Source organism: Apis cerana, linkage group LG1 (genome assembly GCF_029169275.1).
Source record: "Apis cerana isolate GH-2021 linkage group LG1, AcerK_1.0, whole genome shotgun sequence".
NCBI lineage: Eukaryota > Metazoa > Arthropoda > Insecta > Hymenoptera > Apidae > Apis > Apis cerana.
In genome coordinates, this window is record NC_083852.1 from 12,841,926 (window position 1) to 12,867,785 (window position 25,860).

At 26.6% G+C, this 25,860-nt stretch overlaps 1 protein-coding gene and 1 long non-coding RNA gene across 4 annotated transcripts in view; one reads left to right on the forward strand and one right to left on the reverse strand.

Moving 5' to 3' along the window:
- LOC107999823 (Krueppel-like factor 7) overlaps positions 1–25,860 on the reverse strand; it is a 469,653-nt gene that overhangs the window by 30,019 nt on the left and 413,774 nt on the right. For 2 of the 3 annotated variants that reach the window (XM_017059850.3, XM_062073808.1), the window contains 4 exons: positions 11,288–11,458; positions 10,921–11,157; positions 8,637–8,848; positions 6,619–6,845 (listed from right to left, as the gene is read on the reverse strand). In XM_017059850.3, coding sequence (XP_016915339.1) covers positions 6,619–6,845; positions 8,637–8,848; positions 10,921–11,157; positions 11,288–11,458 — 847 coding nt within the window. The remainder of the gene's footprint in view (positions 1–6,618; positions 6,846–8,636; positions 8,849–10,920; positions 11,158–11,287; positions 11,459–25,860) is intronic. The other variant, XM_062073811.1, reaches the window with a different exon arrangement.
- LOC133666031 (uncharacterized) lies at positions 18,856–21,494 on the forward strand. The gene is made up of 2 exons (XR_009829552.1): positions 18,856–21,053; positions 21,137–21,494. It is a non-coding gene; the product is annotated as an uncharacterized LOC133666031 (long non-coding RNA).

A 25,860-nucleotide genomic window follows, 5' to 3' on the forward strand; every position in this document is an offset into this window, starting at 1 on the left:
ATTTAATAAAATTATTAAATATATATCTATTAAAACTTCTATCCTAAAAAACAGTACTTTATGTGTACAAAATAATAGAAAAACTTATTATTAGAATTATTGCTAAAAACATACAAATTCTTTTCTATGTTTAATGACATAGAAGATTATTTACTATTCACTTTACTAAATCTTTAGTAATTTAACAATGTGATTATGTTTATGAAAATTCAATTTTATCCTTTATAACTAGCACAATTTCCTAAAATAAAAATTGCAAAATTGAAAAGATAAACAGTATTTATTCCATCAAACACATCGTTAAATCGAAAACTGATTACCAGAAAGGAAACAATATCGTGAATTGGATTAAGCGAGACCGTGAACGTCGAAGCGTTACACGAGTCCGCGGGCGAACGATTAACCGGAAAATCCCAGGGATCCGTCAGCGGGAACATCCGTCACTGGGAAACCAATTACGACATAGGTAATAGCCGGCCAGAGGGCAGGACGCGATGGTCCTTTTCAGTTCTACACATCGACCGAGCGAAATAAACGTTCAGTCGTCGCGATACGTGACACAGACATCGTCTGGATGCAACGTTCCAACCCATGTTAGGGGTTGGAATCCTTGCGTCAGGACGAATTCATAACAGAGTCATAATTGCGGGACGGAGCCCCGCAGTATGCATAATCCCGTAGTTAGCAGTTCTGCTTAACGATCCGCGAGAAGCAATCCCGACATACCTGCCACACTGCAGGATGAAGGCGTCCCGGCCAACCTCTCTCTTATTACCTACCCTTCCTTTTCCTGTCTCACTCTTTTATTTCTGTTTCTTTCCCTTGTCTCGTTCTTTTACCATCTATCCGCACCGTCTTTTTCATCATTTCTCGTTAGTTCTCTTACTCCTCCTGCCTTTGCCTTGTTATTTATCATTCTGTCTCATGGTTTTCTTATGTTTCTCGGTTTTAGAAGGTGATTTAGAAAGAAAGAGTTTCGTAATTAGTAAGTTTAATAGGAGATCGTGAATATTTTTTCTTATAAGATAAATTTGGGGATTTATATTTTTCCTTAAATTTATATTTTAAAGATACTTTTTCTTAAGTATGGAAAAATTTTTTCAAGTAAATTGTGAAAATAAATTAATTATTGATTTATTATAATATAACTATATAACTATAATTATATAACTATAATTTATATACTTTATATTTATATAATATTTATATATTATATAACTTATACTTCGAAATATAGGGTGATTTAATTATTTAATTATTTCGAATTAATTTGAAATTTTATAAAAATGAAAGAATGAATTTTACATATAATATTTTATAAAAATATATTGAAAATCAATGTTGTAAGTTCTAATAAAAAAGATATTTATGATTATATGTATAATAATATATTGTTATTTTAAAGATCATTTTCATAATATAAATTTTAATAACAGATATTTAAGAATTCAATATTAACTTAATAAGATCTAATAAAACAGCATAATTTATATTATAATAATTTATAGTAAGGAATAAATTAATAACTCAAAATTTTATTTAATTATATTTCTATAGTTATTTATAAAAATTATAATTTAAATTATATTATTTAATTTTTTAATGAAAAAAATTTCTTTTGCCAAGATTTAATTACACAGAATTACATTGTTTCGTGATTTTTTTTATAAAGAAATTATTACAATATATGTATTATAATTTGATATAATAAGTATTATATTACTTTAAAAGTGCATTTAAAATTCAGTTTTATTTTTGAATCATATCTCATATTTTCTTTTCCTCTCCATCTTTTATTCTCAAATTCTCTCTGCAATTCTCTTTCTTCTTCCTCTTCTATTCTCATATCTTTCTCTAGGAATACTCTCGCTAGTTCATCCACCCTAATACAGAGACTGAAATTACACATCTGTGTGCCTTCCACTGGTAATGTGCAGATGTGCACATGCGGATAGGTAAATAAACACATATGAAGACAGCCGTATGCGCACGTGTAACTATTCACGTGAGTAAATATATGTGGACACATATACACGCTTAATCACCTGTACGTACGATATTATGAGGATGAGAGCGCCTGTGCCCGAAGGCGAAACATGGCCAGGATACGATGTAATGATAGAACGGATTTCGAGATAAATTTATGAAAGACACGATGCATGGAAATGTATCGCATGGTTAAATATTTGACGGCCACGTCAATGGTATATTTTATCGTGGAAGAATTTATGTCGAATCGAATTCGACTAATTTTACTTCCATTTCGCTTCATTCTCTCAAAACACCATTTTGGATTGACAGTTTGACAGTTTCAAATATGTCATTTTGAAGTATGATTTTAAGTTGAAATAGAAATCGCATTTCACGAATAAATATCTTATTAATTTGTTGTATTCTATTAATATATGAAAATAAATAAAATTTGTCAAAGAATTGTTCAATCTAGTTTCAAAAGAATATTTCTAAATATCCAATTTCTTTTTAATATTCAAATTATACGATTTTTAATTTCAATTATTTAATGATAATTTAAAATGTAAATAATAATTATCCATTTAAATTTGATTCAATTAGAAAAATCTTTTGAAAAAAAAAGAAAATTGTATCTAAATCTTTTATATGCAAGAATATTTTTCGCACAATCCGCGTCATTTATGTCGATTTATTATTTTTTTTTTTTTTGTTCGAAATCCTTCGAAAAAATTTAAAAATATTCTGAAATACTTAGTGAAATTTCTACTTTATACGATCATTCATGTAGATAAATATCAAATAATATATTTTTAATTAAATAAGAATTTTTTTAAAAGAATTAAAAAATGAAATTTTGCTTTGAATATAAAGGATATTTTATTTTTTAATGTTATTTTTTATTTTCAAATATTAACATAAGAATTAAAATAAATTTACAAATTAAAATTTATATCGATCAGAAGATAAAGAAAAGAAACATTCAAAATCAACATTCATGTATTCCACACCTGCACTTCCGCCACAACTTCCACAAAAATAACCTATAGTTATGAGTCACGAACATGAGACGTGATTTCGTGAGGGTAAAACTGTTCGAAGCACATGGATAATTACGCGTGTATTCACCTGAACGCGTATCTGCTCTCACCGAATGGTTTCAGGAGGCGTGACGTGACAAAAACCATAGATAGAAAGAGAAAGAGAAAAAGAGGGTTGAGGCAAGGGGGAGAGGCAAAAGAAAATGAGAATCTTCGTTAATTACAATCTTCCGTCGTCACCTGCTGCTGCAACCAACTGCGAATGAAATGGAGAGGAGGCAACATGGTAATAACGTATTCAGTTTCTTTTTTAGTCAAAGTGATACAATAATATTTATGAAACATTTACATTATATTAGAAATATTATCTATTCAGTATTTCTTACATATTTATTCGTATTTTTACATTGAATATTGAATGAAACGGAGAAATGAGATTTTTGAAGATTTTTAAAATATTAATTCGAATATTATGTGTATTTCAATTAATTACGATTGTGATGGGATTGTAAGAAAAAATTTGAATTATTTTTGAGTTAATATATCGAAATAGATATGAAATCGATATTTATTACGATGAAATCATTCATAATAAAAAATCATCGATATTTATTATTAAATGATATCGAATAACAATAAATTAATTTTATATATAGAAATAAATATAATGTCAATTATTTTTTTATATCATAAAGAAAGCTAAAATCATTCTATCATTATTTTTTTGTGCGTTTTTCATAATTAAATCAATATATTCTTTGTTATTCTTATATTAAAAATATACTGTATATATTTAAAAATAACGAAAGTTATTTTGACAAATAATTTATTTAAAATTTACATATTCGAAAAATAGTATTTATAAATATACAAAATATTTATATTCAATTTAAAAAAATATATTATTTATTAAAGAAACAATTTATAACAATTAATTCATCGATTTTTATAAAATTTTCAATTTCTTTCTCATCAGAACAAAAACTATAATCAGTCTTTAAAGTTATCTCGTAATACCACACTATTCTGCAGCAAGATAAATGGAATCAATTTATATGATATCGAAATACAATAACAAGAACATAATTAGTTTTCGTAAATAAGTTTAATAACAATATATCTATATATATTAAGAAAGTAAATTATAGAAACCGATATATCAACTTTCATAAAATCAACTCATATCTTTCAATTTTTTTCTTTTTTCACTACAACAATAAAATCATAACCTCTAAAAATCATATAATATTTCACTCCTCAAAGAAGATAAATAAAACCAATTATCGTATCGAAATCCGATTAAAGCGAACATCTTTACCGCAGAAATGGTTATATTCTCATCAAGAGATAAGCGCAACTTAAGTTTAATATTACGAAGCAGCAAACAATATATATTCCCCTTTCCTTCCATTGATCGAAGAAAACAAGAGGGATAGAGATTACCTTCGATGCTATTAAACATGTATCATCCGGTTTCGCGCACGTGGGCCTTGTGCATTCATCCGGCCGCATATACACGAATCGAGTAACCAAGCCCGTGGTACAAGCCCGAGCACAACCTCCCTTAATTCAGCTTCGTAATTAATTATACATTGTTATTTGCCGCGATAAGGGAGGCAGGGAACGCGTCGGGAAATTTATCCCCTGCCGCTCAACGGGATACGTCCGCGATTGTTTCTCGTTCGTTCCCCTCCACCGACAAACGTCGGGGATAATCGCGTGACTAACGATTAACTGAATTGCGAAGAAAGGGCGCGCGGTGTCGCGTGAAGCGCGCAAAATTACCGAGCGATATCGCGCGGAGACAGACGTATGGTGTAACGTTTATTAATGAGCAACGTGGTATATTCGATAATTGAATACGTGCGTTATCTTAATTGCGGAAAGAAATGATAAATGTTGGTAAAAAGAATAAAAAGATTTCTTATTAAGCAGTCATTGAGAAGAATGAATGAATCTGATTATTTAGCAAAAAAAAGAATCTATATAATAGAAATTCATTTGTATGAACAAGTTGATCTTTAGATTGAGATTGAATTTTTTTTATTATTACTTAAAATTCAGATCAAAAATTTGTTGTTTGGATAATTTCGATGAAAATTTGTTTATTTTCATTTTTATAATTATAAATTTGATTATAAATTTAAGATTTTTGATTATGCACAGGTATTTAAAAGATTTAGATTAAGTAACAAATTATTTTGAATGTGTTCTTTTTATGAAAGAATTCGGATGAAGAATGAAAATAAAAATGCATTTGCAAAGGGAAATTCAAAAATGTATTTAGGAAAAGATTTGGATAAAAAATATTTAGATATAAATATCAAAAAAAATAGAAAATCCATCGATAAGATGTATAGATTTGTGAGAAAAAAAGAATTTGACCAAAAAAATGTTTGAAAAAAAAGATTTTGATATAAATTTCAAGAAAATTGACAAATTAATTTTAAGTTAAATTAATTTTAAGTTTTTTGAAAAACTACCTAAAGATGGTCGGTAGCAAAAGATACAATAATAGAGTCCAACCATTTTGGAATTTTGAATGAATAAAGAAAAAATGATTTGATAAGATATACGAATTTATAAATGAATATTTGTTATTCTAAGAGTTTGCACTTGCTTTTGAATCATTTTATATTATAGTAAATAAATTGAATTAACAAAAGAATTTATTTATATGAATAAGTAAATTTTTAATTTGTAATATATAAATTTTTAAATAAGTTTCTATTGCTCTAACTTCAATGGAATAAAAATTATAAATTGCGATTTTTTAGTAAATGTATATTATTATTTATTTCTATTTAATTGTATTTCAAAATAAATAGTAACAATAGATTGGATGCATGTAACAATTCAATTATATTAATTATTTTTATTTTTAATAGCGAATCATAATGATTTTCTTTTATTTTTTTCTTTTTAGTTATATTTTAGACATTATTAATTATTAAAAAAATAAATTATTTATAAGAATTAAATAATAACAAAAATTAATTAAAAAAACATAAAATAATCATATTCAACTTCAATTTTCTAAATATCAGTTTGTATTATCAGAGCTAAATATATGTTTAGATATAAACAGAATTTTATCATGCTAATTAAAAATTGTCTCTACGTGAAATGGATAGAAAGATAAAATAAATAATATCCAAAATCTAAAATTATATTTTTTTGTGTTAGATATATAGGCAATCTCAATTGCATGAATATATATTATTAATATCAAATAGATTATTATAATTAATAGAATTTTTTAAAAATTTATTTCGTTTAAAGATCAACGATAATAAATAATAATAATAAATAGCTTGTAAAGGAATAATCTAACGGTGTATTAGTCTCAAGAATTCTTCTATAATTCTTCATCTACTAATAACAGTTATCTAAGGACGATCAAAAAAGAAAATTAAACTATTTGGTGAAAAAATTCTTCACGGAATGTTAATCGAAAGCTCTTCGTTTCCAACACGCTGTTGATTGTCTGTTCCGTTAAACTTTTTGCCGTTACGCCTCTTTCCTTTTTTTTTTTTTTTTAACTCTAATCACAAATTAATCGATCGTTGGCAACTGGTATTATCTTGGAGAACAGTTAAGAACTTACCTGTGTGCGTCCTCTGATGAGCTTTCAGATGTGAGCTCTTGGTATATACCTTCTTGCAACCCGGAAATTGGCATTTGTGTATCCTGCGCTTCGTATCAGGCGGACTGTGCTCATGGCTCCTCGCATGGTGCCTATTAGCCACGGTGCTCGCAGCCGCAGTTGTGCCTGCATGTGCATGTTGCGTGCCTGTAACTGCGGGATAGCCATTCGCTGTGACGGAGATCAGTCTGGAAGAACAATATAGATATTTTGTATTTATATTTCGAATTGTCAAGAAATTTTTTATAAATGATTTTTTTAAAACCGATCTTTTCAACGAATTAATCTCGATGATTTGGCAGATTTAAAAGATTTTTATAAAGGTTTAATTAAAATGTTTTGTGATTAACAGTTACGATTAAAAGTATTAATTATTAAATTAAAATATTAATAATTTAATCTTATAGGTAATCTCGATTACTGAGGATTGAAAGAAAATTCTAATGTTATATTTATGAAATACCGAATTTTTATTTTTATTGAAGAAAATTTTAAGTATTTCATATAACAACTTTAAAAATTATTTCAGAATTTTTTTAAATTTTTTTTAAAATTCAAAGTAAGCCGATCCAACAAGTTCGAGAAAAGTTATAATTAGCTATAATTCAAAAAAATATTAGCTATTAAGAAATATTATTTATAATACTTTTTTATAATATTTATATACTGTTTAAGTTTACAAAAAATTTTTTAATTGATTCTTTTTTTTATCAATGTTTTAAAAATTCTTTTCTTTCAGAGAAAAGTATTTAGAGTAATTAATTTCAAAATCATTTCAATCATATTGATATTAATTCTATTACGAAATCCAACCCTTTAAAACAGCTTGTAAAGCAAAACGTAATAACTCGATATTGGATTGTACGTTATATATGTATGTTATTTCAAACGATGAATAGTTCATCACGATATTATTATTCAATTATTCTATTAATTCTATTATTAATTATTATTAATTCTATAAATACTATTTATTCTATAATTAATTCTATAATATAAATCTCTTAAGGTTATTAGTGAAACGGAAACTAATTCGAAATATTATTTGTTAATGATATATGAATAAATGAATTATATCCTTACAGAAAAAATGTAATTTTAAATATAACTGTTTATATATGTAAGATTTTAATGTTTATATTTTTATAATTGTATTTAGTTATATATTTTATATATTACATATCTATAATTGTATTTATATTTTGTTATTTTGTTAATTTTATTAAAAATTCCATCTCAAGTTTTGAATAATATATATATATATTCATTTGTTTTTTCTATTCTTGTTTATATATATTAAATATTTAGTCTTATTTTATCTTATTATATTAAAACATTTAGTTCTTATTCATCATATCTTAAATCAATATAAAGCAATATATACATATATACATATATAAAGTTTTTTTACGATAACTCATAAGAAAATTAGCCTAACCTGAAAATTCTGATTTTAATAAAATTTGATTTTAAAAAAATTTTGTATATAGATTATATGTATATAATCGATAATTTTATCGTTAACAGATAATTTCATAGACAGAGTGAAATTGTTAAAATTTTAATTTATTTTCATATTTTAAATATAATTTCTTGATATTTTCTACAATAAAATAATAACAATACTAAATTTCATATTTAAAATTATTTCATATTAAAAATTTTATTCTATATTTTACATTACAAAGTTTATATATGTCTTTAAAAAACAAAAAAAAATGTAAAAACATAAAAAATGATCTTTTACTACTAAAAAAAAAAAATAAATTAGTTTCCATTATTTTTTGTACAAAGTTTCAATAAAAATTTAATAAAAATGAAAAATTAATTAAAAATAGAGTTACTTTTGATAATTTAATATGATTTATATATTTATATATATGTTTTATGATTAATTATTTGTATCAATATTTTTTAAATATATAATAATATTCAAAACACGAATCTGAAAAAAAGAAAAAAAAAAGAAATTCATTTACCTTGCGACACCCTGTGCGTTGCTAGTGGTAACCCTGACGATAGCGCTCCTGCCACCCGTCCCGTGAAGGTTGAGGTTCTGTACGTCGAGCATAGAACTCCCGCTCGACGAGTGACTGGAGTTGGAATGACCTTGACCCGAGCCCGGACTCGATGGTGGTGTCAGGATTTGACCTTCGCTTTCGCATCCGCTGTCCTCTTCCTCCTCGATTTCCTGGTGCCGGTAACGTAATTCATTACGCAACGGGATTACGATAACGGAGGGAAGGGAGAGCCTCTGATTAAAGTGCAAGCAACTGGTTAAAACGATATCGAACATCGATACCAACGTGGCTCCATACGAATCGATCAATGCCAAATGACCCCGTAAACGGATTACATACAATCCAACGTACATAAACGCGTGGCGTGTGTGTACACGTGTGCACGAATTACACAAGGCATACAGGATTTACGCGATTCGCGGCGGAAAATGGAAAGAATCGTAATTTGTATATAACACTGGTGTTTGACGGTAATTGAAATTTGACGGGCATTGTACGCCGTTAAACGACATAGCTGTCTGAAAAAGGGTGAGGTAGAACCATAAACGCAGGTGTTCTTGTCGCGACATGTATTCCACTCGCAATAATTAATTTTGAACGTTACTTTCATGGAAATGCGAATTTAATCATTTGATTCGAGTTTTGATTTTGAAACTTATTGAAAGATCATTATATTTAATGGTATATTAGAAGTATTTACACTTTAATCTCTATAATTTTTAGTATAAATGTAATTGTGTATTATTTCATGTTTATTTTATCATTCTTATGATTTTATATTCTTCTCTAATTAAAATTTTCTCTCTCCTTCTTTTTCTAGTATTTGTCATTTTATTTATACCCTTCTTTTTTTATAAATATAAATAAATGTAATATAAATATAATATAAATATAAAATATAAATTAGATTACTTCTAAATCTCTACAAAATTCATATATATTTTCTTTATAAGATTTTATTTAAAAATTAAAAGATATCTAGATTTCCAAATATTATAACATATTTTTAGAAAATAAAAAATGTAAGATTTTTATTTTAGAATATTTTAACTAAATAAAACAATATTGATGTATTTTATATATTTAAAATTTTTTAATTTTTGGAATATGAAAACTAATTTATATCTTCTATTAATGCTATTTTTGAAATTTATTTATTTCAATTCTGTTTTGATATAGAAGACTAATTATTATTATTAATTAATTATTATATTATTAATTAATTATTTATTAAATTTTATTATTTATTATATTTAATTAATAATATATTTAATTATTTAAAGACAATTTCTTTTTATGTTACATTTTGTGCTAAAATAGAGCGTTTAAAATATTTAATAATAATAATTAAGAAATTTTTATATATATATAGTCATAGAAAAAATTTAAATCGAATTTTTCGAACAATTTAGATTTTATCCAGACAAAATGCGAAATAATACACAAATATATAGAATGATTCATATTATTTCAATTTTTATGGCCATAACAAAAAATATTTCCTATGAAATTGAATGGTTTCAGGAAGAACATATTTTAATATTACTAGTTTTTTTATCAAGAAATGCGTAGAAGATATTAATATTTTTTTTTTTTGAATGAGGTCATACTTTTTATTGCATCAGTTTACAATTTAATTCTCAATTCTCTAAAAAAAATATTTATCTTATGTCTAAAAATCATTAATTTAAAAGATATTTATTTTATTATAACTTAAAGTTTGTAAAATATATCATATATTAAAGAAAGATAAAAAATATTCTACATGTTTTGCTTATTTTTCATATGATAAATTTTACAAATTTTAAATTAAAATATCTTTTAAATTAATGATTTTTTGACAAAAGCAATAGTTTCTTTTTAAAAATATAATCAAATTTATCAATTAAAACAATCAAAAGTATCCTATAATCCTATTCAAAAGAATATCAATGTTATAATGACTTATATGTTTTCTATATGTTACATGTAAAAAAAAATACATCAAATCATTGCATAACATCAGAATATGTCTTTCTTGAAACCTATCATTGAAAAATTTTTTATCGATAATAATAAGAACATAAAATAAAAATATTTGATAAATCATCATGTATAGTAAAAAATATATATATTGAAGGAAAGACATCATTAATATAAAAATCTCTAGTATAAATAAAAAAAAATATATAAATTTGTTTAAAGCAAAAAATGAGGAGCAAAAGATTCGAAAGATGAACATGCAAATCCGACTAGGACGCACCTCGTGCTCCTCGTCCTCTTCGAGGTCCTCGCTGGGCTCTTTTTTGAGAATGAACGCCGTGCACGAAACGGAAGGCGAACTATCCCAAGAACACGCCGAACTCGATGACGACATCGACAAGGAATCGAGGTGCCGGTCCAGAAGATCCCTATCACGGCCATTGTGGTTGTGATCACCAGGACTGAACTTAATATCGTCCAAGCAGAGCGTTTCTCTGTCTTCTGACGACGTCGTCACCTACATCGCACGATCATCAGCGAAAAAAGAAAGAAACGACTTTGACACGTGGTTCCAGACACGTTTGAAAGTGAATGGAACTCGAAAAGCGACCTCGAAAAATTTCTTATTATTGGATGTAGATACTCACCTCCATTTTAATTGGTGATTCGAATTGTGCGTTGGCGGTGCCAGTGGTCGCTGTCCACGAAATAGGAGGCCTGAAGAGATTCCAGGGTGCTGTATCTAACTCTGTGGGCAACTTTTTGTACGACTGCAGTTTCGGTTCGTCCTTCAGGTACCTCTCCATCTCGTAGCATGTCTGAAATAAAAAAAAAACAGAATTAATTTAAAATTCTTAAAAGTTTATTATGAAATCAATTTTATATAAAAATTTTAATTTTAATTATTTAATCTTAATTATTTAATTTTATTATAATTATTATATATTATATTATATTTATATTATATTATATTATATATTATATATATTATATTATATATTATATATATTATATTTATTATAATTATTTAATTTTAATTATTTAATCATAGTAATAAATGAATAATATTTTATTTAAAAAAATGTTTTTCAATATTTTAAAAATCTATTAAATATAATCGTAAATAATTTCAACGATTTTTTCTTAAAATTTTATGAATAAGATTTTAATGATATTAATGATTTTATATCTTATATATTGATTTCATTGATAAATGCTTGAATGATTTCACGAGTAACAATTTTGATATATCATTATATATAAACTATTTATAAGATTATATTATCTATTATATAAGGTTATTATTTATTTTTATATTCTAGATTAAATTTAAGATCCGTAATGAATAAAAATAATAATAAATTTTCTTTGAAGAAGTAAGATTATTATATTATAAGAGATTTTATTGATTATATTGATTTATATTGATTATATATATATATATATAATGAAAAACTAAAAAATTGTACACAATTATTTAGATTAATTTTCTGATACTTGTAACTCGAAACAATATTATAGATAACAAGAAGTTTTTCAACTTTTTGTTAATTATATATCGTTTTATAAATATATATTATTAATATCAAAAAATTAATTCGTGCAAATATATATAATTTTTTAATTTTTCAGCTTGTATCCATAAAAATATTTTAAAAATATTTAATTATCATTCTTATCATCAATATTATTATATGATATTATTATTATATGATAATCAGTGAACAACAAATTTCGACAAGAATTCATCGTACGACGGAATGCAATGAGGAAAAGGGAATCTGACAAGCGTTGTGGCGTGAAATCGCGGAAGGCGTAGAGCGAACTATCTTTTGAACGTCGTCTACGTATCGGATGTCTGCGAAACCTTTCGATCCGTTCGCGAGGTAAACACCTGCGGCGATACGAGAACTTCTCGAGACAGCGGCAAAATTATCTGCAACAGCCAAGCGACCGTATACGCGAAAACACATCCACGCACCGCGTCATGTCGTTCGACATAGCTACTCGTGAGTTACCGAACTTCCTTATCCCTCTTCCTCTTTTACTTTCAGCCCTGTAGGCCATGCCAGTCTGCTGCAATTCCTTAGAGATGAAGTGCAAAGTTGTGCCATACTTTGGTCTACATGAGGAATTAATTATATGTGAACTATGCTCCGCAATAAAATTACATCGCCATTGATTCACTATTCTTTGCGAATCTTTTGTTCTTTTTATTGTCTGGTTATTTTTGTGGAATCAGTGCCGTGGAATCGGTGCCGTGGTATATTCTTTATTATTAGATTCATGTTTATTTCAAATTTTTTTCATATTTATTCATTTTATTAATTAATTAATTAGGTGAACTATTTTATGCAAGCGAAGATTCATAATTATTGATATAATTAGAGGAAAATTTTAAAAATGATATATACAATTCAAAAGTTACTGAGAAGTTTATTTTCGGAAAGTTTAGATTTGATTGATCAATGGATCAATTACTATTATAATAATAAAAACATTTATTATCTAAATATTTTATTTTATTATATATTTACTAATCTATTATAAATAATAAATTGTGAAATATGGAATGTATTTTGCCGTATTAGATATTCCAAATTAATTTTTCAATTTTGCATTATATTTCAATCTCCAATAAATGCTTTAATAAAACATTTAAAAGTTTCTCAAATAACAACTAAAATATTCAAAAATAAAATTTCACTTTCATTTAAATATAGTAAAATATGTTACAAAAGATTAATAATTAAATTACATTAAAATATCAATATCAAAGTTCCTTAATTTAAATATTAAATTTCATTGAATAATTTATCTTATACAAAATGAGTGAATTGAATACGAAATGAATAAATAAATGAATTTTATATGAATTTCTAATCTCTGTAACTTGCTAACTATATCTTAGCTATTGAATTATCGAAACTCGAGATTCTCAGAAGTCGATGCAAATTCTTGGAAAGGGAAAGGTCTGATGCAATGAGAACAAAATGTTCACTCTCCCTTGTCTCTTTGTTAGCACTATCAGTCGGCTCTAAAATAGCCTTATAGAAAAGAGGAATTATTGCATGGCGGCGGCGGAGATAAGTGGTTTCATTCGTGAAACCGGCGAACAAAATCGTTCCCGGTAACCGTTAGCGGTGGTAATAAATTGGCAGAGAATGCCCGAAGGAAGACGCTTACTGGTACACGGTTACCAGTTATCACGGCAAAGCCTATGGCAAGTAAGGAGAGTAAAATGTCTCGGTTCGACTCGACCGCATAATTTACTGCGACTAGAAGATCGTGTCGCCAATAATTAATATCCTGCGCTTCGGTAATATCTTTGAAGATTCATAAAGACGAAATACTCAATATTATTTTCTTGAAATCGTTGAGGAATTTCGAGTTAAGATTGATTTGGAGTACGATGAATAATTCTAATCTGCGAAGAACAGTCACATTATCAAAAGTATGAGTAGTAATGAGAGTTCGGCTTGAACAAAGATCAACAAAATCTTTGTGTTTTACAAGAAACATTTATCTTGAACGTTGATAAAATCCATTTATTATTGTGATCTATTTTGAATAGCTTTCATTTCGAGTATTACGATATATCTTCTTTTTGGAGGAATAATAACGCTATTATTTAAATTTCTCGCCGTTGTACTGTCGCATAAATCATCTAATATGAAAAATCTTTAGAATACATTAAACAGAAAGAAAGAAATTTAAAGAAAGGAATTTATCAAGGATATCAGGAAATGAAAAGTATAGATATATATAGATGTGAATATAATAATTAAAATTTGAGAAAAGATCATATGTTTGAAATAGATTATCAATCGAGAAAAATTTTAATGATGCATAATATCACCAGAATTTTCATTGAATATCGTGTAGCTGCACAGAAAATTAGTTACTTATAAAGCAAAAACTATAAAAGAAAGAATAAAATAATAATATTCATGATTGTTTATATTGAAAAAATTTATCAAAGAAATTGTTTTTAATAATTTCATTTGTGAAAAGATTTCTAAAAAATAGGAGAAATAATAATAGATAATTTATAAGATAAAACTCTGATTGAAAATTATAGATACAGTTGATATTAATATAATATATTTTCAGATAATCAAAAAGTATATTATAGTTTATAAAAATTGTAAATTATCGACTCATCTTTGTTAGATTATTTACCAATCATTAATATGTCAATAATGTTTTCACTATAAAATTTTCGTTTTTATTTTTTCGCTTTTTAAATTATATATATGGAAGTTATGAAAATTATATACTAATTTTATTAAAAAATATTAAAAGAAAGATACTTGATAATAATATTACTTTATTAAATTAAAAAAATATTTTAAGAAAATAAGATATATTATTGTATTCTTCTTTCATTAAATATTGTAATTGAGAAATAACAAATTTTTCGAACGCAATATTAAAAAAAATCATAAAAATCCAATCAATTAATTTCAGCAAAATTTCCAAGTAATTCGATTATAAGTACGAAAGGTATTCATGATAATAAAAAAAAAATCCTTTCATTTAAATAAAAATTAATGGAAAGACATATCTTTAAAAAACAATAATAAATCTTTATTCTTTATTTTTAAAATTATATATTTATTTTTCTATATAATAATCATCATTTACTGCAATACATTTTCATTAACGCTATATTAGTTTTTATATTTATATCCGTTCATAAAAAAATCTTAAAATAATTTCTTGAGGACAAATTTTACTTCTTCATCACATGAAATAATATTTCCTTTTCAAACATTTCTTTAGTTTCGAAAGGTGAAAATCATTAGATATCAAATTTGGATTAGAAAAAATTGATTTTTTCATGGACGAATTACAAAAATTAGTCCGTGTAATTCATTATCACATGAATAATTTCAATAAATCATAAATTCACTTTTCTGATAACTCATATTTTACAACGTGCTTCGATTACAGAAGAATTATCAACCTTCTCTTTCCATCAGTTTCGGTCATTCGAAATGCCCGACACGCACGAACGGATGAAATATCCCAATGGCGCGCGAAAATCCGGAAATTCGATTAATCGTTGAACAACGTCCATTACCGGTTTTTCTTCCTTCCACAGTGAGGTACCATAGGAAATTCAGAAATTGCAGTCACGATACGCGGGAAAGGTCGACGGTTAGTAATTATCCGCGCAACACCGATCACTATGATACCGGGGATTTCCCGATCATTGTAACGCTAATTAAAGCGGAGAGACAGCACGCGGGTCGCGGTCTGCAACATCGTCGTTGCATTTTGATAGCCGACAGTATAACAATCGTTCGATGAATCTGCATATATACTATACCGAGAACCATGGTTATAAATTGTTTCAACGGTGCGCATTGACGAGCGGAGGAACGCTTGCGTTCCTATGTTGTAAATATAATGAGGCCTGCATTGTAAAATTTGACACGCGGAACCGATGAATTACAAATAGTGGACCCGTAACAATTACCGGACGCCTGAAGCTTGATCTCGATGTGTTCGATGGAATTAACTTGATGCATAACGTTCGATGAAATTATCGTCGAATCGATATTTGTTGATTCCAAGAAGCTTGTGTTGGTTAATTGGAGCAAGTTTTCATGTAAATAAGGAGATTGAAAATATTAATTATAGCAGAACAAATAGGTACATGTAAGTATTTACATATATATATATATATATATATATATATATATATATATATATATATATATAATCTCATTTCTTGAAATTTCTAGCAATCAATACCAATTAAATGGATAATAGTTATTGTATTCGATTTAATTTTTTAACAATTGAATATATATAATTAATATAAGTAATTTTCTCTTTCGAATATCTTAATTATTATTTTATTCTTTATTTTGAGATTAAAAATGTATAAGATAATAAAATAAAAATGTTAATAAAGAAATGTGAATTTTTGTGAAATTATAAAAAGCTTAAAATATAATAAATTTGAGATCAAAATGGACTTTAAGGTAATATAAAAGGTTGAAATATAAAATATATTTTTTTTACATTTTATATTTTGCCATTTGATAAAAATTTTATAAAAATCTATATTTCAATAAATCTATATTTAAATAAATATCGATAAGTTATTAGTTATATAAATTATAGATATTCTATACTGTCTATAAAATAATTTATTAAAATTACAGAATCTTAAATGCTATTTGAACTATATGCTATGGTAGTTTGCTATAAAGGCTTGATATCTTAACTTTAGGATTACATATCAGTGTTATAATTTAATAAAGTACGCGAAGATTTAAAAAGATGCTTAGTTTGCTCAAAAATTAATCGTCCACATGACATTTAGTTTCGTTCGGGTTGAAATTAAACCGGACGGAGGTTTGTCAAGTTGACGTGTAAGGATTTTTCGCAAAGCGAGAAAAATGGCGACCCGGACAAAGTTATAGGGTTCCGTCTAATATTGCTGCTTCCTTCACCAAGAAAAATAATCGTCCTCAGTCTGCTTCATTATTCACGATTAAAGTTCGTCCAAGAAGCGGGAGCGAATAACGGCGTTAATATAACTTAGAAAAGAATTTTTATCACCAAGTCTCTGAACTATTCTTCCTTTTTCGTTTACTTAACTTGTCATTAATCGACATTGAATCATTATTAAGGATTCTACACTCTACTTCTCTCTTTAAGTGAACATAAAATGCCCATAAAGATAATAACAATGATTAAAATGCAAAATTTTTAAATATATTAATCTATTAAAGTTTATTAATTTTTTTATATAGTTGCCATTTTTAATTGTATATATACGAATTTTTATTGATTGACTTTTTATTGATTGAATTTTTATAACTAAAGTAACAAATAAAAATAAATCTATAGAAAAAAATATGAAAATGCTTGAGTCATATGATTAAAAAATAACAGTTTATATTTATGAAAAATTGAAAAAAGTGTATATGTCATACATAATATCAAAGTAAAATATTTATTATTATAATTATATAGTAATTTATTTATGTTCCATTTTTTAGTTATATAAAAATATAAATTTAAATAAATATTCATAATTCATAATTATTCATAATTATATATAATTCATATTATATATAATTCATAATATTCATAATTATTATATATATTTGATCTTTAGAAATTTTATTTCATTTCTAATTCCAGACGCTAGAATTATTAAGTTGTAGCAGTTAAGTATTATATATATATATAAATTGTATTATATAAAAAATATAATTATATTTATACATAAAAATAAAATCCATTATTTTGTTGAGTCAGGTTATTATAATATTAAATAAGTATGAATAAAAAAATTTGATTCAATACAGTCTTCAATGTGATATTTTCACACGTGGTACTAAGATTTGCAGCCAGACAATAGCATCAGTCAAGTATATATAACCATGAAATATGAGAAAGACACGTCATCAACGTTCACAATACTCCTTGTCGTAAACAATCGCATGAACAAAAAAAAATCAATAAAGATATTCAATATTCCATCAACAAACATTCGCCAGTTTAGTTTCATTAAATTGGAATTATTGCGCAATAACTTAAAAATTTACTATAAGATCAGTATAAGATCTGATAATAGTCCTTTAATGATTTTTCTATGATGTAAACATAAACGATTGAATTACAAATTTCACCATTACGCTTTTATAGCATGATCTTATAAGCTTATAAAATTTATAAAATTTATAAAATATACTATGTTTATTTATTGCAAATTTACAAGGTATATACACATATATTTACTGCAAAAATATTCATTTGATAATTAAACATCGATTATCTAGATTGTATCTTTAACTAGGATCATTATTATATACAAAACAAAACGTTGGTATAGTTCATAGGATTGGTTAAATTTCACAAGACTTCGTATTATTTAAATATATAATTTCATTCAGATAATTGGCATCGATTTTATGGAAAAATCGTAAGATATTTTTCATAATTTGTAAGTTTTTTAAATATATGAAATTTATGAATTTATGAATTTAACGAATGCTATACGAATTATACCAACGTTTTGTTTTGTATATAATAATAATCAAAGATTCAATCTGGATAATCGATCGTTTAATTATCAAATGAATCGAAAGGTGTGTAATATAATTTTATAATAAAATTCACAGTTATATATAATAAATTATAATAAAATATAATAGATATATAATAAAATATAATAGAATTCATGGTGTAATTGAACAAGAGATAATTCTATGTATAAAAATAAAATGAAACTATGATGAATTAGATTTTTCATTTCAAAAAAATTAGATTTAAATGTATACAACTCGATTTTTCTCGAAAACGAGGCTTCGATTTAAAAAAAAATATTCTGTTTCTTTATTCTTGCACTTAAAACTATCTTTTATCAAAAATTAATCAAATTCATTTTATTATTTAAAGAAAAAAAAGATTTAGAATGAACGAATTTTATTTTATATGTTCGATATGTACATAGAATTCCATTCGAGTTATTCTATGCATTCTGTTACATCTGTATCCGCATCAACGATCCTTCTCACCATGTTCATATAACACGATCGATCACACGAGTTCCATCAATGGAAACATCCACGTTTGATCCTCTCTATAATATCTCTGTCCTTCATCGATTCTGAACGCCTTCCCACCAGAATCGCTCAAATGCATGTTCGAGAATCGGATAGATTATAGTGTGGAATCAGGGAAGTGGAACACATTGCGCAGACGTGGTGCGAGTAGGCAATATCCTCGCACGTTGTTCCGCGTTTCAAAGTCTCTCGAATCGGATGCGGACTGATCGTGGCTGTAAGACAAAGCGGCTGAAACCGTGTGTGCAATGTCGCATCCTTGAAGGGCTGTGTAAACAAGTGGCTGTATGTGACGCGATTCTCCGCAGATCTGGCTGTAACGAGCTAGATTCCGATATGCACAAAGACAACACCTTCTATTCGTTCATAACGAGCGAGGAAAACTTGAAGAGGAATCCGCTTCCTTTAATGCTTCTCGCTTCGCCATCTTCACTACACACTAAATTCCTTGGTTATTCTGCTGATGGTAGATTCGAGATATTCTCAGGTTTCTCTTTTGCGTCATAGCACGTAACTTGGCACGAAAAATATTCGTTATTCGTATTATCTTCTATTTATGTTTCAGTAATTTTTTTGGAATTCAAGTAAGACACAAATATGATTGTATATAATACCATATAAATATATATCTTTTTATTTGTTTTTATTAAAGAATGTTTAGTTTGCATTACGAAATAAATATTCCTTTCTTATAATTAATTTATGTTTATATTTATATACTTTATTAATTTTTCTGTATATTTTTGTTTAGTAAATTAAGCAATTTTATACGATATTTTAATTTTTAATTAATATTAAGATAGATTTAAATTATATAGATTAGATAAATACAAAAAATAGAAAAGCGGAATCTGTTATAATTTATTTGAAATAAGAAATATATTTTTGTTTGAATGTATTTTTATTAATAACTAATCTGACAAAAAATTAATTTTAATAATCCATAAGATTATACTATAAGATTTTTCACAAAAAATACATAAACTTAATAAATATTTAGTAATTAACTTAAGATGCATATATTCAAATTTTATTGTTTTATTTATTAATACTTATCATAATCAATTAATAAGAAAGTATATTGTATACATATACATATACAATAAAGAATATATACAATAAGGAATCATAAAATAGATTCAAAAAAAAAACAACAATAGATATATAATAAGGAATCATAAAATAGATTAAAAAAAAAAACAAATTACAATTTGAATATAACAATTCAAATTATAATTTTTTTCTTTTACATAAACTCAAAACTTTTCAATTTTTACTATCATTTAAACAAAAGAGAGGAAAAAATAATCCAAGATTAAGAATCTCGATGCTCAATTTACAAGAAATTTTAACGATAATAATATCAATGGAGAAATACACGTAATCGTTAATTTCTGTCAAAACGAATAGGTAACAACGAAAAAAATAAAGAAAAGATAAGGAGAGAAAAATCTTGTTATATCGGGAGAGATAAAAATGATTGTGATCGCTAGCTAGACGAAAGAAAATGGTTCGCGTTTCCAGTTATCAAGTCATTCGTAGATTTGGCTGAATTTTCTTTCCAATGCAATTCAGCCTCTTTTCGAATCTTTCTTTTCTTCTAGAACTTGGAATCCCGCATTACTCAGCCTGAGGAGACGCTTTGACAGTAATGATCGAGCAACCTAGGGGACTAGGCAGTAACAGTAAAATAAACCACTCTCAAGAGGACACGTCTCAGACGCTGAGAACATTGGAAACGCGGGGCTAAAGAGGCGGAAAGAACATTAGAGATTGTGATGGACGAGGAAAGGAGTAAGGGAAATCGGATTCGAACCAGGTTAGGAAAGATAGGATGGAATTTAAGATTTACGTTCAAATATTTAAACACGTCCTATCCTGAAAGAAGATTGATTTTAACAGGATAGAATACGAAAGAGGTATCCGTGAAATCTTAGCACCCAAGGATTTGGCGACGACGATTTTCGATTGATAAGATTCGGCATGGAAGACCTCAAATTCGTGGGATCGGATTTTCGATTCCGCAATACTTATGTTTGTGACAGTGAAAGGTTCGAGGTTCTATAATTCAGAGTATTCTAAACATAAGGATGTCGGCGTGAATCAGTTCAAACTTGGATAATATGAATCGAAATAGAACTCCAAATTCTAATAATAATAAGAACTATTTCAAGATAATTTCCTTCTTAGTTAAATAGATCTTCTTGTTATTTTTTAAAATATGTACTATTTTGAAATACAAATAATATCTTATTTCTTGTTTATCATCTTCATTTTTATATTCTAAATGTTTAATTTCTTAAATAATTTGAAAGTAAAGAGAGGTGGCTCAAAAATATTTATTTATTTCTCTTATTGAATATTTGACATTAGATTATTTTATAAAATAAAAAAAATTAGAATTAAAGAATAAAATAAATGTGATTTATATAATATCAATTAAAATATTATTAAAAATTCTATTATATATGTGAAGTAAATTATATAGTTTAAGATAATCGCAAAAATTATTTAAAAAATTAAAATCATAATGTTCCATCTTTATCAACATTAATTGTATTTCAATTGTCAATATTCAATACCGTCATTTATTAAATTTTTTTATTTTATCATTCTCGTATTTAAAACACAATTACAATTTTTTTCTATTTTAATTTATTTCCTTATTTCTTAATTTATAACAATTAATTTACAATATGAAATATAAAAATCATTCAAGTGAGAATTCAAATCTCACAAAAGAGGAATAATTTAAATAAACAAATAATTCAAAAAAATTTCTGCTCAAACAATTATAATATACAATCAAAAATTTTATAATAACTTAATATAAAACTTAAATAAAACTTAAATAATAATAAAAATCTTTATTGTAATGATTTCAAAAATTCAAATACAGCTATAAAATCATTATAATTCACAAAAATTTAAATCTTTCAAAAAATCAAAAAAAAAAAAAAAATTAGGATTATGCAGAAATCTTTAAATTGTTGCAGACACCACCTATCTTTTGGATATAGATATAATCTCCGAAACATAAGTAGATGATCTAACGCTAAGATCATAATCGGAAACATCTTATCCGGTTTTCACGATTTTCCATTGCTTCTGTTTGCATTAGAAGTTCCGCAGTAATTTTGCGTCACTGTCATTAACAGAGTCTCTGGTCGAGAGAAAATGAATGATAACCCAGGCCCCGGTCTGGCGCGTGGAACCATCAATGCTGTTCAACCTTCCTATGGAGGCCAGCACGGTGGCAGACTGCCAAGTCGTTAAAGAGATTCCTGCAACTTTAAAGGTGCCGTAAACCCGCGAATTTATCTCATCCTTTCCTCCTACTTTTCTCGAGTTTGTACCACTGGCCAACTCCTCGTCTCTCTTCCCTCAACCAACCAAAATTTCGACGAAAGCATCGCACATGGAGGTCCTTTTTCTCCTTGCGCCCTCTTTCTTTCTTTCTTCGTCCTTCCTGATTGCAAAAGAAAGACGGAAGTACGACAAAGAGGCTGGGTCAGGTACATTCCAGGGATATCAGGATTTCGGTCGGGGAAACTGATTAAATGGAATATATATCGTGTCCTGGTTCCAAGCTACATACATGTACGGCTACAATCGGAGAAGATACGAAACCGCACGGCGACACTTTGTCGCGCGGTGGACAGGATTTACGAGCATAGCCCTTTAGGCGTTTGAATTACTGTCTCGATTTTACGAAATCGGGAGAACCGTCGAACAACCAGACGCCATGCCAAGTCTCTTTCTTTACATGTGTATATATCCCGTGCATACGTGTACTCCTGTTGAAATGTTCGACCATTCCCAGATTTATCGCATTGGAGAATCCGTGAGCACTGTGATTAACGATCGCGAGGGGGTGATCGCGGCATTTTCGAAATGCATTCATGAGCTAATGGGTTTGTATGATTGGAAACAATGATAGACGAAAATATATACATAACTTTCAAATTTTGATTTTAATAATTCTGTAATAATAAAGAATTGTCTTAATCGATAGTATATATAAATAATAACTGGATTTAAAAATAGAAAGATAAAAAATTCTTTTCAAATAAAAGGATATTCAAATTTTGTTGATATAAGAGTTAATAAATTTAAATTATTGAGAATTTCTAATGTAAAATTCCATTAATCGTTATCGTGAAAATCTATGCCAATTCTTGTCCAATGAGTCTACCAAACATGAACCGACTAGGATGCCAGTGCAGAGAATTAGCATGAAAACCGCGTCAATTTGCTCTCTAATCTCCCAAATCGTATCGTGCGCACATGCGTAAAACCTTGTTAATCGAACGAGATTCCTTGCCCATGACGCGTTGCTCGATGGGTCGATACGCAACCATATTTCATCGACGTGTGTCTCATCCCACGCTCTCCCAAGTGTCTCGAGGGAGCATCAGCGTTTCATTCAGAGGTTTGGTCTTCTAATTCGATTATGAATATTCGAGCGAACGTCGAAACTCTCCTGTTTGAATTCGATCGAGCGGCTTTTAGAAACGATTCCGCGTGAATAACCTTTGAATTAGATCTCGAAATGTTCAATACAATCGTTTTAAGATACGATTTGCACACTTTAACTATTTAGAAATGTCAATTTGTTAAGAAAAAGTCTGATGAGCTTGAATTATATTATTTTAAGAACATTTTAAGCAATTATTATTTATGGATATACTTGACTTGATTAACTTTAATTTTCAAATTATATAAAAGTATTTTTCACGTATATGTTCCATTGATTGTAGATTGTAGATAAAATAATATAAATCATAAATAATCATGTATTCAAGTTATTTAATTTTTAATAATAATTATTTATTTGAAATATATTTTATACCATTATGTTTTATATTAATAACAAATTTAATGAGAATTTATACAATAATTTATATAAAAAAAAATCTAAAGATGTAATGACAAAGAAAATCATTTTAAAGATTCATTTTTTTCTATTTATCATGAAAGTTAAAAATATTACTTTTAATCATTTTTAATTGTTTCTTATTAATTATTATTATTAAACATCATTGACTTACATTCATATATATACATATAACCAAGCACTATAATTAAAATTAAGAAATAATTAAATGTAAGTTTTATAAATTTATAATACAACAATTGATGATGATATATGAGAATTATAAGTAAATCAATAATTTTTCACTTTAATTTTGTATAAAATTTATGTATCATTGTATCATTTAAAAAAATGTCATAAGATAAAGTTCAATAGTTCATGATAATTATTTTTTATTCTTTAATCTTATTTTTTAATCTTATTTTTTTCATTTAGTAATAATAAATATATTCTAAATAAATATACAATTGAAATATATAAAAAATATTCATAATTCTCTAATTTTAATAAATAAATTCAACTGAAAGAATTTAAGAATTAATATATAAATTACTAAATAATGCATTTTTATTTTCCTGAAAAATTTTATATTCTCGACTTGTGATATTTTTCACAGAGATGTGTCGCTTTGCATCAATTATTTCGATAATATTGCTGACCTAACAAATGCGTTTTGTTTATTTTCATATTCATTGTTGTCACGTTTTCACGCATAAAAAAAGAATATTATGTCGCGATGATATTTATTAATGTAATTTATTTTTTGCAAATATGGGAATATTATTAACAGCAAGTTAAAAGATAAGACAAAAAAAATGAAAAAAATATTTATAAGGCTCTTGGAAAAATTAAATTTTGTTGCCATCTAAAAACTTAAATTTTATAAAATTTTAGTAAAAATTAGTAAATAATCATTAATAACAAACTATAGAATAAAATAAAAATTTCTAATAAAAAAAAAAGAAAAAGAAAAGAATGAAATTTCAAGCTAATAGCAGTTAATGTTTAATATTTCAAAATATTTATATATTGTAGACAAATTACACTATTTTTACAAAAATAAATTATCATTTCAAAACTATCAAAACATTCTTATAAGAAGATAATAAATCATTGCCTATATAAATATTATAAATATTATAATATTAAATATTATAAATATTTAAACTAAATGTCTTAATAAAATATTTTTGAAAGAAAATTTTCAATTCGCCAAACAAGAACATCTCCTTCATAAATTAATCCATTGCCAGTATACTTTTCGATTTTTTTCGAAAAATGTTGGAACAGATTCTAAAAGAATTAGTCATAAATCTTCCAAGTTTTCTTCACGAGATAAGTCTTCTGGCACGAATTACAGTATCAGTTGTCTGCATCACGCTCGCTTCAAGCATAAATGGAACACCGAAACCTAGTGTAAGAGTAAAATTCGCGATTCGATTTTCGTTCCGGAACCATCTGTATCCTTGTCCTCGTCTTGACTGTGGCTGTCGTCATCGTCGAGCCACAGCTTAAAGTTATGGCTTCCGACTTCGTCGAAATAACGGACCCAAAGTTTCTCTGGTCTCCAATGATTTACATGGTTGTACATCCACATAGTTTCTGGTTTTTCACTAGTCCGCGACTATCACAATTTCTTCTTTTTCGCATCGTTGAATCCATCGCGCATGAGAACGAAAAATCAAATAAGAAATAAAAAAGCTCGTAGTTTGTGATGACTTAGAATCTATTGTGTAATTTTTTTATACAC